Here is a 17,355-nt window from a genome sequence, read left to right on the forward strand (position 1 = left end):
GTGTCATGTAGCGCTACAGAAGTGTTAAGTAGTAGTAGTAGTAGTAGTGGTAACATAGTAATGACAGCAGAAAAGGACCAAATGGTCCATCCAGTCTGCCAAGCAAGCTTCTTATGGTAGTATCTGCTGTGCTGTGCAGGTTACCCCCATGTTTCTCTTTCACTGGGTGAGGAGCCTTCTTGAAAATTCAGACAGTGCTACTTGACGTGCATTGCTTTCAGGCTTGGCCGTTGAAGCAGTTCTATGCCTTTTCCCTTATGTCTGGGTATCAGTACCCCAGACCATACAAGTCAGGGCCCATGTTGTTTGTTGTCTGAATCCAATTCCTCTTCCTCTCCCACCGCCATCAAAGCAAAGAGCGATGTTGCAGTTGCGTCAAAGGCATCAAGACTTATTAGTTAAATGTAATCGCTGCCATGGGATAAAGGCCATAGGGCATTAGTACTATAGATGTTTTTTCCAATAAAATACTTACTAAGGGAGCTAGAGGACAGCACTGAATTCTTACAAGAGAGGCTGCTAGTAGAGCAGGAGACTTAACACAAACAAAGCTTTTCCCCGGGATTTATGACTGTGTGGCACACTGGGGGCTCTGTTGATGTTACTTTGTGGTTGTCATCTAGAGGTTTTGTATTGTGCTAAAAGAAACCCAACAAATTATTTCCTTGGTTGTGGCTTGTGTGGGCTACGATATAATCCTTATTACATTAATAATATACAGCATAAAACTGAGCACTCCTTGTTCTTTAAAAAAAAACAACTACTTCTGTTTTCAGTGATAGAGACATGTACTGTAAAAAAATCAAATCCATCTTGTCTGAGTCCTGTTTATGTGAAACACTGGCTGAACTACACTGGCTGCCAATTGAATACAGGGTAAAATATAAAACCCTTTGCTGCCAATTGAATACAGGGTAAAATATAAAACCCTTTGCACTATACATAAGCTAATCCACGACGAGAAAGCTGAATGGTTAAACACAGCACTCCGCGTCCATGTCCCACACAGAAACCTGAGATCTGCCAACAAAGCCCTCCTAACCATCCCCCTCAGTCAAAACTGCAAAACTAACACAAGTCAGAGAAAGAGCACTATCATTGGCCGGGCCGATTCTATGGAACACCATGCCCATAGAGGTAAGACTACAGAGAGATTTCAAAACTTTCAAAAAGAGCTTAAAGACATGGCTCTTTAGAGAAGCTTTTTCACAAAGCGAGCGAGAAGGAGAAAAACACTGAAAGCTGTACACACAAAATCTTTATACAGCGTTAGCACATTTTATGTATGTACGTCATGGTTTGTTTACGACACCCTTAATTGAAATGTATAAAATGTCTTTATTGTAGTCACAGGTCAGATTAAACAACACTGAACTTATAGCCTTTATTATGAAACTATGTTACCGAGCTTATAAGGCACCACCCTACTATTAGGAACAGAAACATGTACAATTTACTAGATGTGCCTCTATGTAAACCGTTGTGACGGTATTATATTGAATGACGGTATAGAAAAGATTTTAAATAAAAAATAAATAAAAATAAATAAATTTATTGGTACAAAGTTAATGTGAAGTATTTAGTTCTGCCTAGTGCTGACCAGCCTACTGGTAGTCCCTGTGTGCTCCCTCAGAGAGGCTGAACTTGGTGGGTCTCCTTTCTCACTTATTTCAAGGGGATCTCTCCCCCATTATCTTTTTCTAGTCTTTTCTTTTCAAATTTCAGTCCTTCCTCCCACTCTCTGGGGCACCAGTAGCTGAGAAGGATTTTCCATGTTTCATTAACCAGCTGGAGAGTTGGAAATTTTTTATGTGGACCCCTTCAAAGGATTCAACAGAGCCCCCAGTTGGAGACCTCTAGGATGAAATCGACCTTCTCTCTAATAGGGCAAGTGATCTCTTTTTCTCATCGCCAGCTCCGTCACTCAGGCCGATACTGTAAGGAGCGTGGGAAAACGGGCGCTCAGTGTTGAGTGCCCAGCCACCTCTCCTGGGCGCGCAATCCTGTATTTAAATGAGGGGTCGCGCTAAAAAGGAGGCGCTAGGGACAACAGCGCGTCCCTAGCGCCTCCTTAGTAGCGGAAACCCAGGAGAGGTGGCTGTCAGCAGGTTCAGAAAAACAGATGCTCAATTTTATGAGTGTCGGTTTTCCGAACCTGACAGCCATGGCTTAGGAAAATGGATGTTGGTAAAATTGAGTGTCCGTTTTCCTAACCTGACTAGCTGGCACATTTTCTATTTATTTATTTATTTATAACCTTTTGGCTTCCTCAGACTTAATACCACTAGGATATTAAGTTAGAGAATGTACAGAAAAGCACTATTTTCTGCTTTTCTGTACACTTTTTTGAGCAGCTCAGAAATTAAATGCCTGCCTGCCTGTCAATTTGTGGGCGGGCAGTAGGAGGATCTGGGTGGCACTAATTTAACTTATCCAGCTAAGTAGCACCTTGACCGCAGATATTCTGTAACTTAGTCGGATAAGTCATATTCGGCTAAGTTACTTACTCAGCCAGCGCTGAATATTGGGCCCATGGTCTTTTCATAACCTTTGCAACAAGAGTGATTTACTCTGTTAAACCAGAAAACCTAAAACAATATCTACCATGTATAAAACCATTGCATGGTTTACGCTGCTACAATAACAACTCTTATTATCTACCTCTAAAAAGATGTAGACATTCTGCCAACTTTATGTGAACTTGAGACGCTTGATATCTGATTTAAATAAGTCAGAGGAACTGTTAGAAAAAACCCTTATAGGCTGAACTGGAAGAATGAGATGCAGAGCCTAGGGTGTGAGTCAACTGCAGTAGGGCCCTGGTATGCTAAAATTATAGTGATGGGAATGGGGTTACCACGGGGGCGTGGGTCCCAGATAGTATCTCCTATCCGTCACCCTACTAACAGGACAATACAGTAAAGTGTGGCCGCGGTTACCCTGCTTCTAACCCGCTTTCTACTTACAATTTGGCCACGTTAGTCCAACCCGCGATTAACTAACCCTTTTAACCCATCCTTACCGCCCCTTTAAATCAGCAGGAAACCCCGCCTACCCTTACCCCTGCGTTAGAAGCAGGGGTAAGGGTAGGCGGCAAACTTTCCCCCAGCCCTCGCTCACCTGCCCTGGCCGGTGAGCGAAAAAGGGGCAGCCCAGTCCTCTCTACCCTCCTCCCAAAGCAACGAAAGCGAAAAAGGAGAAAAGCGACATGTGAAGTGTAACTTACTTTTCTTGCAGCCCTCCTCCGGAGACGCACCGCGGCTCCCCTGCCTCCCGGGGGCTGCCCCCTGCCTCCTGGGGACAGCCGGCAGCGAAAGACAGCACGGGCCCTCTGACACGATCACTCCAGCTGCGGCCACTTCTCCTGCGTGCATTCAGCCTGTGCGTGCAATTTGGCCGCTCAAGGCGTGACGTCACTACGTTTGGTGTCATGGCGTGTGATGTTGGCGTTCGCTGATGCACTGCCTTGAGCGCCCAAATTGCATTCATTCACCTTCGCCGGCGCTCAAGGCAGTGCATCAGCGAACGCCGTCACATGTCGTGACACCAAACGTAGTGACGTCACGCCTTGAGCGGCCAAACTGCACGCACAGGCTGAATGCACGCAGGAGAAGTGGCCGCAGCTGGAGCGATCATGTCAGAGGGCCCGTGCAGGCATCCATCTTCGCCAGCAGGGCCGCTTTCGCCGCTGGCTGCCCCCGGGAGGCAGGGGGCAGCCCCCGGGAGGCAGGGGAGCCGCAGTGCATCTCCGGAGGAGGGCTGCAAGAAAAGTAAGTTACACTTCACATGTCGCTTTTCTCCTTTTTCGCTTTCGTTGCTTCGGGAGGAGGGCAGAGAGGACTGGCAATTCCGAGCGTAGGAGAACCGTCCACTTCCTGGTACCTGTCATTTCAAATGTCATTTCAAATGACAGGTACCAGCGCACCCAGGTTACTGTATAGGCGCTCTATACCGCTCTATACAGTAAAATGGATTGCGCGGGCCAAACCCTTCTCGGACGCTTCTTGGACGTGGCTTGCATTTGCAAGCTATTTAAATACAGTATCGAGCGGTAGGTGAGCCGGACTGTGCGTGCGGCAAACGCGGGTGCACCCGGCACTAACGCAGCTCTTCCTACCGCTCCTTACTGTATCGGTCCGTAAGGAAGGCCCGATGGGGGTAGTTTGTTAGGGGTGGAGAAACGTGCTCTTATACGTATGTTATGGGGCCTGAACATTTCTGGCGGTGGTGGCCCTGACTGTTTACTGCACTTTGTCTGCTGGTCACTCTTTTCTTGTCTTTTTCCGTCCCTTCCTTTTGCTGGCTCAGCAGGGACAAGAGTTCTCAGTCTAGCACACGATTCCTTCTCCAGTCCTGTTATGTTTCTTTGTTACGTTAGTTTGGTTTTGCACCCTTTCTTGTTATAATTTATCATTTAGCTTTTATTATGACTGTATTTCAGCTCCCCAGAAAGGGGTGCAATACGAAAAGCCTAAATAAATAAAGGATAGTGGAGGTGACCGAACCGGTCACAGTTGAGATGAGCCAGTCCTGCTTTTGCCCTCATTGCCTCTGTGGGACTTTAGAGTTCCAGTTTCATTAAGAATGGTAGGGTGTAATGGGAGTAAAGCTCGGACTGGCTCAGCCTGGCCCTGAAGACATCTGGTAATCCTACGGGAAAGTGCCCTATAGAGTTGATCCTCAGTTCATGTTCTGCACACCCCCTTTCAGCCAGATCACAGAAGTACGCCAGAGATCCGTAAGAGGCACAGACAGAAAGCATCTTACCCCCTGGAAGGTCACCCTCAGCACTCTGAAGACCACTTCTGGATTGGGCATATTCTTCTCTACCTAAGAGAAATGGAGGAAGACAAGCACGGTGACGTCTCTGGGTAAACAAGCATCCCTTCAGCAGTATCAGGAGACTCCAGATCAGATAGGCCTGCAGCGCTCGTGTACACATTACACAGATCCGCACACATACATACACACACACACACAACCAACTGAATCCAAGTCATCAAGGACAGGCTGCATCAAAGTTGGCTTTACTGCCCTTAATCTATTGAATCAGACGACTTGTAGTTCCCTGGAACTTCTAGTCCATAAATGGGGCAAGATGAGGAGTGGATTAGTCTATCCCTGATGACCTGGATTCAATTAGTCAATAGTGTATGTAATGTGAGCGTGTGTATGTGTGAGCAGTGTGTGTGTAATGTACGTATGAGCAGTGTGTGTGTGTGCATATAATGCATGTGTCAGCAGTGTATATGTGTATAATATATGTGTGAGCAGTGTGTATGTGTGTTTGTGTGTGTAATGTATGTATGAGCAGTGTGTGTGTGTGCCTGTGTGTATAATGCATGTGTCAGCAGTGTATATGTGTGTAATATATGTGTGAGCAGTGTGTATGTGAGTGTGTGTTATGTAAAGAGTGTGTGAGCAGTGCCATTCTGATGATTACAGTATGTGCACAATCTATATTGAGCAGTTTAATCCCATCTGACGAATGCAGTACATGTGTGTGCGTATGTGGGCATGTGCATGAGTAGCACAGTCCTATGAGCTGAGTGCAGTGCGGTACTGTACAATGAATGCAGTGTTGGTGTTGGTGCATGCACACTGCAGCCCCATCTGACGTGTGTGTGTGTGTGTATGTGAGAAATGCAGAACTATCTAGGGGGTGGTATCTTGTATTTAGTGGCTCAATAAATAGTGGAGCTACCCCTAGGTCCAAAAGATAACAAGAGTGCAGTGTTTGTGCATTTTTACAGACATTTCTGAATGACCACTCACCATGCAGACACTGAAAGAGCCAAAGCTGGAATGTTCTTGGTCCAATGGCCAGTATCTTTCACACTTTTTCTAGGTAAGGATGAAAGAAGGAGTATTAAGATGTTTATGATATTCATAGCATACACATCCCTATCAGGATACACAGAGAGAGGGTACACAAGGCTTGCCCATTCAATACAGGAGTTATGCTCCCTGTTTGCAGAAGAATTTCTTGTAACTCAGGTGCAGTGAAGAATAAGTTTTCTATGTAGGCCACATCTGGACTGCCATTTTCTTTTAAAAGATATTAAAGGTAACGCCGTGACATGGCCATTTTAGTTAGCCTGTTTAAGGCTTAGAGCACCTTTTTGATATCAAAGAATGCAATAGAAGCAGCCGACTATGTGATATCGCACTGTGTTCTGATTCTGGAGTGGAGCTTAAAGTGCTAGAGCCACTAAAGCAGGGGTGACCAGAACCTTAAATAGGCCTGGTTTTCTCCGTATCCACAAGGACTATGCATGAGACAGATTTGCATACACTGCCTTCAATGTATGCAAATCTATGCCATGCATATTCATTATGAATATTCTGGGAATCAGGCCTGCTTTTGGCTCTTGAGGATTGGAGTTGGCCACCTCTGTATTAAAAGATTTTTGAGGGGATGGTTTCTTGGCATGTCTAGGGCAGTGCTTCTCAACCCAGTCCTGGTTTTCAGGATATCTGCAATGATTATATATATATATATGAGATAAATTTCTATACAATGGAAGCAGTGAGTGCATGCAAATCTATCTCATGCTTGGACTTTGCAGATATCCTGAAAACCTGACTGGTTAAGTATGCCCCCAGGACTGGGTTGAGAAGCACTCCGCTAGGGTGCAGAGGGGGGTAAAGGCAAAAGCCTGTGATTTATATATTTATAATAAGCAGGGAGAAGCCCCACCATGGTCCAGATGAAACTGCAAACCTGTCCATGCTGTGTTCTCTGAATTCTAATGCGTTTCCTTTTTCTGGTACCGAGGCTAGGCAGCAGCCTGCATCAGTGTGTGCTATGGATATATATCTGCTGTGTAAACAGAGAGTGAAACAGACACAAGGAAAGAGTGGGGAGACAAAGACACACAAGTGGACACAGAAAGAAAAGAAGGGAGAGAAAAGCCTGCAGCGATAGTCTGAAAAAGATAGAGAGACAGGCAGAGAGAAGGAAAGACAGCAAGATAGAAAACTAAAGAGCCACGAATGTGGATAGACCTCAACTCACTCCAATCCATCAGAAATAGGTGGAGCCTGTCCTGGTTTTAAACACCCATTCTCTGGGAGCCAGAGATGAGGCATCCTAGTTGCCTATCTAAAATGTAGGACTATACTATGGGTCCCAGAACACTCCAAGCTGGGAGCAGAAACTCAGGCCCGGCTCAGACTCTCTCCCTAATGGGCTGGAGTTGGCTGAGAGGTTTGGGTGTAGTCTACGCATTTTGACTTTGGGAATGTGACATTACTCACACCACCCTGTGCTAAAAATATATTATTCATGCATTGCTGAAGGGAGTTACCAGTTCCTCCATGGAGAGAAGCTTCTGAGGAGAGGGAGAGACTCACCTTCCCTAACTCCACCTCTCTGCATGCCATGACTATCACCTGCAAGGACCAAGGGAGAGAAATAAGTCACTGTTAGTCTGATACAGGCCAGAGAGATACAGGAACTGCTGAGAAGAGAGAGGGGGCAGGAGGGAGAAAAGCAAGGGCAATAAACGGAGACAGAGGAACTGCGGAGGAGAACAAGGGGCAGACTGGGGCATCCAAGAGATGCTGTCCTATGATCATTAAACACAGAGCCACGGCTCTCCCAGCCTTCTCTGCCCAGGGGTATAAATAGCAGCTGCTGTACTGAAGAGGGCCTGTGTGACCTGTTTGAATGCGGAGGCTCCCTGTGGTCCAGGGTTGTCAGCTGTCAATAACTTTAAAGGAAGGGCGACATTATCAGACTCCCTGGGCTGCTTACACAGTTCCCCTTTTGAAAATACACCTGGAGCGTGCATTGCCATACAAAGGCAACAGGTGCAAAGTCCACGCTGGAAGGCAAGTACGGTGATTTCGAGAGGAATCCTCATGAAAGCGCTGTGTGGACCCTTCCTTCGCCCGCTCCCTTCTACCAGGTGTGCAAGGATGCACATTTTGAAACGGCAGGCGTACCTTTATCTGAAGTGAGGGGGGGGGGGGGGGGGGGAGAGGAAGCTTCGAAAGCTACACTACTGGGGAGTCAGGGGGAGAATCTCGGCACAGGAAGTCCAACTGTGCAGAAAATGGCAATAGTAAAAAGCACGACTGTAAAACTGTTGGGTGGTCAGTAAAAAATCTGGCAGACTTTCAATGGAAACAAGACGTCACACGCAGAAATAATAAAGCTTACTTTCCGGGTCATGTCTTTACATACATGTGAATGGGAGGGGGGGGGGGGGGGGAACCAAAAGTTGGGAACCCTTCAGATCCCCTGACATGACCTGAAAGTTTGAAGAAAATCAGACACAGGAAGGGCAATTTTAAAAGCCGTTTCCACAGGTGAAGCAGTGCTTTGCCCACTGAAATGGGCTTTTATCAAATTGCCGGCCTAATATGTGGATAAAAATACCCGCCCGCAGGAGAGGAGTTGCTAGGTACTTGAAGATCTGGGGCACAGGCCCGTAGGCAGGGGCACAGGCCGATGTCTTCCATGGACAGTAACCATACTTAAGGACTGGGAGGAGAGGGGGGACAGGGGACGAGGATATTAGGGGAATCTTCCTATCACATTTAACACGTAACATTGCCTTCACAGGATGTAATAGCTCTTCTCTTTCTTTCTACAAAAGCATTACTAGGTACATAAAAGACTCCCCACCCTGAGATTTTGATAATTAAACCCCACATTTTCCCCAAAAAACCCAAAACAAGAGTGTTACTGAACTCCTGCTAGCCTTATAATGTCTGTGGACCAACTGCACCGAAAGAAGCCAGGGATACAACCATTCTGGTTGACTCTTACTCTGCAGTAATGTATTGCCAGTTTCAAGTCAAGGGGCTCTCACTGGCTCTGTTCCACTTTATTTCATTTTCCACAAAATTATTATTTTTTAACTCTCTACCATCTAGATAACAAAATCAATTGTACATAGAACATAAATAATTTAATACTGAATATTACATTCCAATTGTGAGATTCTAAAAACCTTTACTGGATCAGCCTAAGAAATACCTAAAAATGGAGTACAAAATATTTGAAACTACATAGGTCCCTTCTTCAGAGGTCAGATCAGAGACATTGGCAGAATAGGGATAAACCGCGCTTGAAGATATGTCTCCAGTGTTTTACTATTTTGCCTTTTCTTGTTCTTTTCCATAGAAATGAAACTGTACTGTTTTTTAGCCCTCCCGACGCAGCCTATGGGCGAAACACAGAACTATGTCAGGGGACTCAAAATTCAAAATATTTGGCAACAGGAGTTTTTTTTAATAATAAAAGTTGCATACATTTAAAGATCTGAAAGACATCCTACTTACTGTGTGGATTTTAAGACATTACCTTGCTTTTTTATACCTTATCTCAGATCAGAGACAATCACATCTAAAGATGGGTCCTATATTGTCTCAATAGCTTAGGTATGATATTTCTGGATAATATCTACATACATCCAATAAAAGCTATCACAGTCTGTCAAGAATTCAGTTTACCCCAAGAGTCAAATCTGCCATACCAAAACAGCACTAACTCTCAGGTCTCAAACAGCAACAAGCCGATCTATGAAAAGACAGCACCACAATTCACCAAGCCCTAGAAGGCCAATATACCTCATATTGAAAAAGGACAAGCCAGACTGCTACTCAAAACTACACACCAGCAAAATCCCTAACCTTGATCACACATGCAGAACACTGGTAAACCCTCACTAAATGCAAAATAAGGAACCATAAATTAGAAATAGAAATAAGCAAATGTCACGATCGTGTTTGCCGTGCAGCTTCCCCACGAGTAGAGGTCATCAGTGAGCCTCGCCCACAGCTGCTCTAGCTGCATCCTTGCAGATCACATGACACGGCACTTCCAGACTTACTTAACCCAGCGTCTCTATGCACTCCTTGCCTCTTCATTGAGTCACTCTTTGCATTAGCCCATCTTGCCTTACTTTCCTGCCATTCTCTGTGGCCTTCCAGGTCCTTCCTGCTTTGCTCAGTGGCCTTCTCGGCCTTCCTGTCCTGCCTTGCAGCCTTCAGGCCTTCTAGGTTCTCTTAGCCCAGCCTTGTGCCCTGTTTGGATCTTCTTGTTTGTTGTTTGCTAGTCTAGTCTTGTCTTTCTAGTCTTGTCCTTGTCCTGTCCAGTCCAGTCCTTGTCTTATCTTGTTCTGTCCAGCCATGTCTCCGGCCCAGGTCTTGCCTTTGATTCCAGCTCTGTCTCCAGCCCTGCCTTTATCCAGCTCCTGTTTACCAGCTTGTGCCTCCATTTCCTGTTCTGCCACCATGAAGATCTCCGGAAGGAAAGCCTTGCTGGCTCCCAGAACCTTGCAGGCTCAACCCAAGGACGAGTGGGATAGCTAGGGCAGAAGACCATCTCCAGTCCTGCCCTGCAGCCCTGTGTCACTCCTGTAAGGGTGATCCATGATCCCAGCCTGCCAGACCAGGACAGCAAACAAAAACTAAATTGGAAATTCCAAGAAGCCAAACTCTTTAGTGCAACAGTAGAAAAATAAACATCACCACTCCCCAACACTGCTGCCCTGCCCTCTGCCCTTACCCCTATCATTTCCAGATGCTGCCAAACCTAGGCCTGGACTAGGGCACAAGTCATCTATCTCATCCCAGAAGACTTTCCCTTCAACCTCCTACCCACCATTTCCCTGACTTCACCCGGTGCCTCCCCCCAGCATCCCCTCCCTCTGCCCACCATCCTCTGACCCCCCCATTCTCTCTTCCAACCATCACACTGAACACCTCTGGGCCCATCTCTCCTAGACTCCTTACCTTCTACTCACCATTCCCTCATCCCCATTCTTTCTCCCTCCCCTCTCCCCACGTCTGCCTGTCGTGCCCTGTCTCCCTGCACAGCAGCAACAGCAATTTTCAATACTCCTGTTTCCCCCTCCTTCTGTCTCCCAGACAGCAACGCCGCCCTCTTCCTTACTGGGGGTGACTCCCTCCTTCAGGCTGGTGAGCGGAAGGAGGCAGTACTCTCTCCTCTCATCCGACAGCAGCAAACCGAGGCGGGGGAGGGAGGCAGAGGCAATGGCGGCGGTGTCTGCAAGTGAACCAGAAGGCAGCCAGCAGTGGCGGCTGCCAATAGCAATAAAGGCAGCCACTACGGTGACAGCAAGCAGATCCAACTTCTGCTACTGCACGCGCCTCTCCCGCGTTCTTTTTCTGAGTCTGCGCGGGAGGCGGGACCCAGAGCTGTGGGCCAATCAGAGGCAGTAATAGGACGTGCAGGGCTGCCCGCAGGGAAGATGTCAGGGACAGAAAAAAAAATTAAGTGGTGGCCACCGCCGTGACTCGGTGCTAACGATGCCCCTGGCATGCAGCCTGCGTAAGCGTACTTTTACCCAAATACTGGAGACAAGGTGGGGGAGGGGTTCCGACTTATGTGCATACTTTTGATTTTAATAAGTGTGCACATAAATCTTACTATATTATTTTTTACTTATTTAAACATTTCTATTCTGCTTATCTGCTACACTATGCAGACTACAGGGTACATTCATCATGATAAAAGCAATACAACATCAAATATATAAACTACCTGCACGTCTTTGCGGGTGTGAATGTATACGGGTAGTATATCAGGGGTATTAGAGCATGTGAATATGCAGGGATAATCTTCCTGGGATATTAACAGGTGTGAATGTGTGCGGATAGTAAACAGTAGAGATGTGAATCGGAACTGAAATCGGATCCGATTCTGGTTCCGATTCACATCTCTAGTAAACAGGGTATTAGAGGACGTGACTGCATGTGGGTATTAGAAGGTGTCAATATGTAGGGATAATTTTCCAGGGGTATTAGAGTGTGAGAATGTGTGTGGGTGGTATACCCAGGGTATTAGCGGGTGTGAATATGTAGGGATAATCTTCCTGGGGTATTAGCAGGTGTGAATGTGTGCGGGTAGTATACCCAGGGTATTAGCGGGTGTGAATATGTAGGGATAATCGTCCTGGGGTATTAGCAGGTATGAATGTGTGTGGGTAGTATACCCAGGGTATTAGCGGGTGTGAATATTTAGGGTGTTGTGTCCGTTGGTTCCCGACGCCCTTTCTCCGCCCTCCTCACCTCTTTGGCGCCTCCCTCTTCGTCCGCGGGAAGATCGGCTGCTGCGGCGTCTTCCTGCCGTGGTCCTCTGGCGTCCCCGGACCGGCTCCACGCTGTTAACCGCCATGTTTCCTGGAGGCCTAGGGGTGCGCGTGCGGCCCCGACTGAAGTACCGGCGATGGCGCAAACCTCGAGGGCATCCCCCGAAGATGACGTCACCCGCGACAGATATTTAAGTTCTTAGAATTTGCTAACACATCGAGTTAGCAAGGATAAGGAATGACAACGGATTTGGATTTGTTCTATCTAAGCTACTCTACCTCCTCGGACTAACCAGGGGTACCCGATCCTCGGGGGCCTCGCTCTCTCTCTTACTTTGTAGATTGCAGTCTGGAACCGGTACTCGCTCCTCGAGGGCCCTTGTTCCCGGACTTCTTCGAATTCACTTCTGCCTGGAAGTCAGCACTGCCTACTACATCTGTGAATTACCATCGCACTCTCAGAGCTTTCCCTGGAACCAGGTACTCGCTCCTCGAGGGCCTATACATTCCAGCTCTTGGGCTTCTATGAGACATTGTGTGAATGTTACCATCAGGTTCTATCCATGAACCCTGCATACCCTGCCTACTCACTATATTTCAGTTTCTCTACAGCTCAGCCTCCAGGGATCGCTGTTCTAGTATCTGAGGGACTACAGCCCAGCCGGGCATTCCAGCTCACTACTGCCACCTCTGGTGGTTCAGTATACTGTCTAATAAAAGAACTAGTGTGTGTCTGTCTCCATACTCTGAGCCTGACCAGTGGTCCCTCTTGGGGGTCTTCCCCGGGGGCGTGGTCATCTGCCACAGGTCCAAGGATCCACCCACAACTCTCCTAAATAACAAACAGATTGCTAACTCCTATCTGATTGCTCCTCCCATCAGACAGCGGTTTCATTACATAGGGATAATCATCCTAGGGTATTAGGTGTGAATGTGTGTGGGTAGTATACCCAGGGTATTAGCAGGTGTGAATATGTAGGGATAATCATCCTGGGGGTATTAGCAGGTGTGAATGTGTGCGGGTAGTATATCTGGGGTATTAGAGGGTGCGAATGGGTGGGGGTAATATTCTTGGGTGTAATGATTGTACGTGGGCACTTTGGCTTTGAAAATTAGCATAAAGTCTGCGGATAAAAACTATTCCCCTCTCCAGGACTTTGCATGCTTTGAAAATTACCCCTAAAACAAACTTACTGAGCGGGCCACGGGGATGGTAGGGAAGGAACACAAACACAGACATGGTGATCTCATAAGCATACTTTTCTTCTAGTGGAAAGTAAGCTAAAAACATTTACATGAGTTGGCAAGCCTGCCGCGAACCAGCTGCCATATCTCCCTAAAGCCTTCAGTGGCTGGCTTAGGCACAGAATGATCCTCAGGGCGGGACACTCCAAGGCAGACTGAGACACTGAGAAAGGAGGCAGTCAGACGCATGCACACACACACGTTGATTCTGGGACTGATACGCCTGAGTCTATTAATAGCTAATACCTTCCTTCTCAACTGGAAATCATCTAGCCCTGCCCATGTTTATATTTAGAATTAAAAAAAGAGGGAAAAGATGATGTATGTAATATCTCATGATGTAACACAGATTATCTACAATTAGTCAGAGCCACTACATAGGGGCACTCAGCCGTTCTGTATTGCTCCTGCAGTCTCAGGGCAGGGTGTGTACCAGGGACACTCAGCCCTTCTGCACAATCATTGCCGTCTCACGGCAGTATGTATTACAAGGACACTCAGCCCTTCTGCACAATCCCTGCTGTCTCATGGCAGGACGTGTTACAGGGACACTCAGGCCTTCTGCACAGACCCTGCTGTCTCATAGTAGGATGTGTTACAAGTCCTTCTGCATAGTCCCTAATACGTACTGACTCTCTGGGGGTACTTTGAAATGATCTCATCATTGAAGGCTGACGCTGACCTCTCACCTTGACTTGGTATTCCCAGACCATTCGCCAAAAGTCCAACATGGTGTCCTTCAAGGGTCCCTGGGTGGCGATGTAGCGCTGCGGGTTATCCAAACCCTGTACAGCAGTAAGAGACAGCCGGAATGATTAAAAATCATCATGAGGGCATGCACAGAGTCTATCATATTTGCAAACCAGGACAGTCTGCCATGGGCAAACACAAAAAGTCATCCTCCCATATATCTATGCGCATACAATGATAATTACTGTCACATGTAGGCCCTGCACGCTCATGTACATACATTAGCCTATGTCACCCACCAAAAACCCCTATCAGGTGGAAACAAATGAGTACGTTGTGCCTTACACATGGGAGCGCAGAACGATCAACATTTTCTTACATACACACATGCTTCACTCTCCCTCAAAGACACACGTGTGCATAAAATACACATTTCCACACACAACTCTGACAAAAACACAGACATTCCAGGAACGTTCACACACTGCTTTGTTACTGTACACAGTCAAACATGCAAAATCATTCTCTCACCAACCACTCATTCCCTCCCTTCCTTCTAATTTCTCTCTTTTTTTTCCCTTTCCTTCTCTCCATTTCTGTTTCCTCTCTCCCCTCTGCTAATAACAGTTCCTGGAGCCCCCTGAATGTGCCCGTGGACAGCAGCTGACTACTTGATGGGCGCGTTACCTTATTTATTTATTTATTTTAAAATCTTGTATTCCACCTCTTCCAGTGAAATGGTCCAGTGCAGATAACAGGAATATACAAACATAAAAATGTAAAATAATTCAAAGAAAGCAAACTTATTATATAATCAAACTCATCTCCTTATCCCTTGTTCCATCCTGCCTCCCTCCTGCCCTCTCCTCTCCCTATCCCAGCCCCTCCCTCCTCCTTGACCTCTCAAATTGCATTTAGCTCTATTGTTTACTAATTTGTCACTCTACTAAGGTTATACTCCTCTTCAGTTCTGTGTTCCCTGTAAAGCCTGTTGCTAATTTTGTTCCTTGTAAACCGATGAGATGTTCCCAACGTTCGTCGGTATATAAAAGCTGTTAAATAAATAATAAATAATAATAAATATCATAAAACTGCATTACCTGGATAAAACTGGCATTGATGTAGTCTGTCTGCCCTTCCTCTACCCTCAGAGTGAGCGGCACCCGGGTCTGATCATCTGAGCAAGAGAGGAAACCGTGAGCCAGGCTGGGCACCTGCAGTGGGGCTTCTGACAAGCTCCAGGTCAGCAGGGACAGGCTAAGCCACTCCTGGTTTTACTCCCAGCACATCTATGGACATAGTTTCTACTTCTCTAAGGAAAGCAGACCATACAAGTCTCACAGATGCAGCAGGGGTGGGGGTGTAGGAACCAGGGCTGGCTCAGCCTAGCTCTGATGAACTGTTTGGCACCTTTTTCACCACATTGTACTGACTAGAATAATGTTAATTAAAAAAAAAAAAAAAATCAATTGTTCTGCTTATTTGGGTTTGCTCAAAGCCTTCCATTCAATGACAATCCTACTATGCCTTTCACAATTTCTTGCTTTCAAATGTGGGCATGCAGCCACTTTTGAAGTGAAAAGTATTCGCTGCCCATGCAAATGAATTCTTCCCTGGGAGAGGCGAGGTTAGGAGAAACAAACATTAGTAACGGAAAATGGCAGATTATCATAATTTGTCTCCAGCAATTTTGGAGTACGCAAGAAAGCTTAAATAAGAGACCTCAGGAAGTCCTCTAGAATCATAGAAAGACAGGGCAAGAAGGGACCAGGGGAGGGCGGTGTCAGATAGTTCAGTCCCAGTCCCAAGCAAACTCTGTCAGACACATGTTTAACTCTGGCTGGTGCTGGAAGGCCAAGCCATTCCCATTTCCACCATCAGTGCACCTATGGGATTACTGGAACTACGAATCCTCAGACGCAAGGGCTGGCGCAGCTTCCCTGGCAGTGGGGGGGTGTGCCAGGCCCGCCGGGTGCTCACATGGCAGGATGTCCTTGTAGCGGTTCTTCTTGATGTTCTCCTTATTCCTGCCGACCTCCGTGGAGAAGTCACTGTCCTGACGAAAAACAGCCGTCTGGTTCTTGATTTCCTAGACAGAAGACGGAGCCAGTCAGTAAGGTGACCCTCTGACCCTGCTGAGCTCCACTCCCCACTCGTTCTGCTCTCCCGATCTCTCTCTCTTCCTGTTTTTCCCCTCTTCCTTTTCTCTTTGTGTCTATTGTCCCCTCTTCTTCCCTCACTGTATTTGTGTGCGTTTGCCTTAATTCTTTCCCTCCCTCCCTCTGCGCGTTCCTCTCCCTGTCCTCTTCTCCCCCTCCATCTCATCCTCTCTTTTCTTCCTCTTTCTCCTCTCTCTCCCCCCCCCCCCCCCCCTTCTCTCCCTTAACTCTGGCTGGTTTGTGAGTCAGACACTGCTCCCATCCCGGGCTCTCCTCACACAGGCTCAGCGCAGATGTGTCACTACAAAACTATCCACCGCTCTGGAAATATCATTATCACTAAGTAGTTTTCCAGTGGCCCCCAAATCTCACACGTTCCTCCGGGAACTATAGTTCCTCTTTCCCCTGTGTTAAATTCCATCCCCACCCTGCTTCCCTTTTTTTCCCTGATTGGAAAAGGCATGAGGAACCAACATCCTTACACAGATAAATCTTAAGAGTGCCTACTATCTGGATTTAGAAGGCCTGCACTCTTATTAAGCATAATCGCTCACACACTCATTTTCTTTTTTCCAAAATTAGTTAAGATCAATTCAAACTTCCAACAGCTGCATCTGTCCACCTCTCCTGCATATCAATGTACTCGAACAGCCTGAGTCAGCCAATTAGATTTCCCAATTCTGCTATGCAAACCCCTCTGGAGTAGTGCTTTGTCATACTGGAGTGTGGTAAGCTTTCGGTGAGGGCAGTGCATTGTATTTTTGCAGTATACGTTTGGTGTCATAGGAAAGCAGAGTTGGAGGTGACTTCAGGAGGTCATCTAGTCCACCCCTGCTTCCAGGCAGGATCCACGCCACCTACACTATTCCAGAAACACAGACAACCTGCTTTAAAATGCTGGTGTTCATTATATAGGGGAGCGGTCACCAAGCCGTTCCAGACCCTGCCAAATAAACTGCACTGTCTCGCCGACAGAACTGCAGGAAAATCAGGTCCCAGGCCGCCTGGAACCATCAGGTGACCCTAAAACGGATCAGATAGTCTCAGGAGAAATTTCAGATTAAACAAGACTGGTAATCGGATGGATTAAGAAAGGATTCACGAATCTCCAAAAGGAAACTTAAAGGAAGGTGTGAGCTGAAAACACTGGATGAGGAACTGGATGAGCAGGTGTGCTGGGCTCCGAGCTGGAG

The 17,355-nt window shown here is 46.8% G+C and overlaps 1 protein-coding gene across 1 annotated transcript in view; it reads right to left on the reverse strand.

The window, feature by feature from the left end:
• PTPN18 (protein tyrosine phosphatase non-receptor type 18) overlaps window positions 1–17,355 on the reverse strand; it is a 90,299-nt gene that overhangs the window by 42,101 nt on the left and 30,843 nt on the right. Inside the window, exons 2-7 of the mRNA XM_029610752.1 lie at window positions 15,984–16,092; window positions 15,104–15,180; window positions 14,003–14,098; window positions 7,357–7,395; window positions 5,776–5,844; window positions 4,768–4,830 (exon numbers count right to left, since the gene is read on the reverse strand). Of these exons, the coding sequence (XP_029466612.1) occupies window positions 4,768–4,830; window positions 5,776–5,844; window positions 7,357–7,395; window positions 14,003–14,098; window positions 15,104–15,180; window positions 15,984–16,092 (453 nt within the window). The remainder of the gene's footprint in view (window positions 1–4,767; window positions 4,831–5,775; window positions 5,845–7,356; window positions 7,396–14,002; window positions 14,099–15,103; window positions 15,181–15,983; window positions 16,093–17,355) is intronic.

This window comes from Rhinatrema bivittatum, chromosome 1 (assembly GCF_901001135.1).
Source record: "Rhinatrema bivittatum chromosome 1, aRhiBiv1.1, whole genome shotgun sequence".
Lineage (NCBI taxonomy): Eukaryota > Metazoa > Chordata > Amphibia > Gymnophiona > Rhinatrematidae > Rhinatrema > Rhinatrema bivittatum.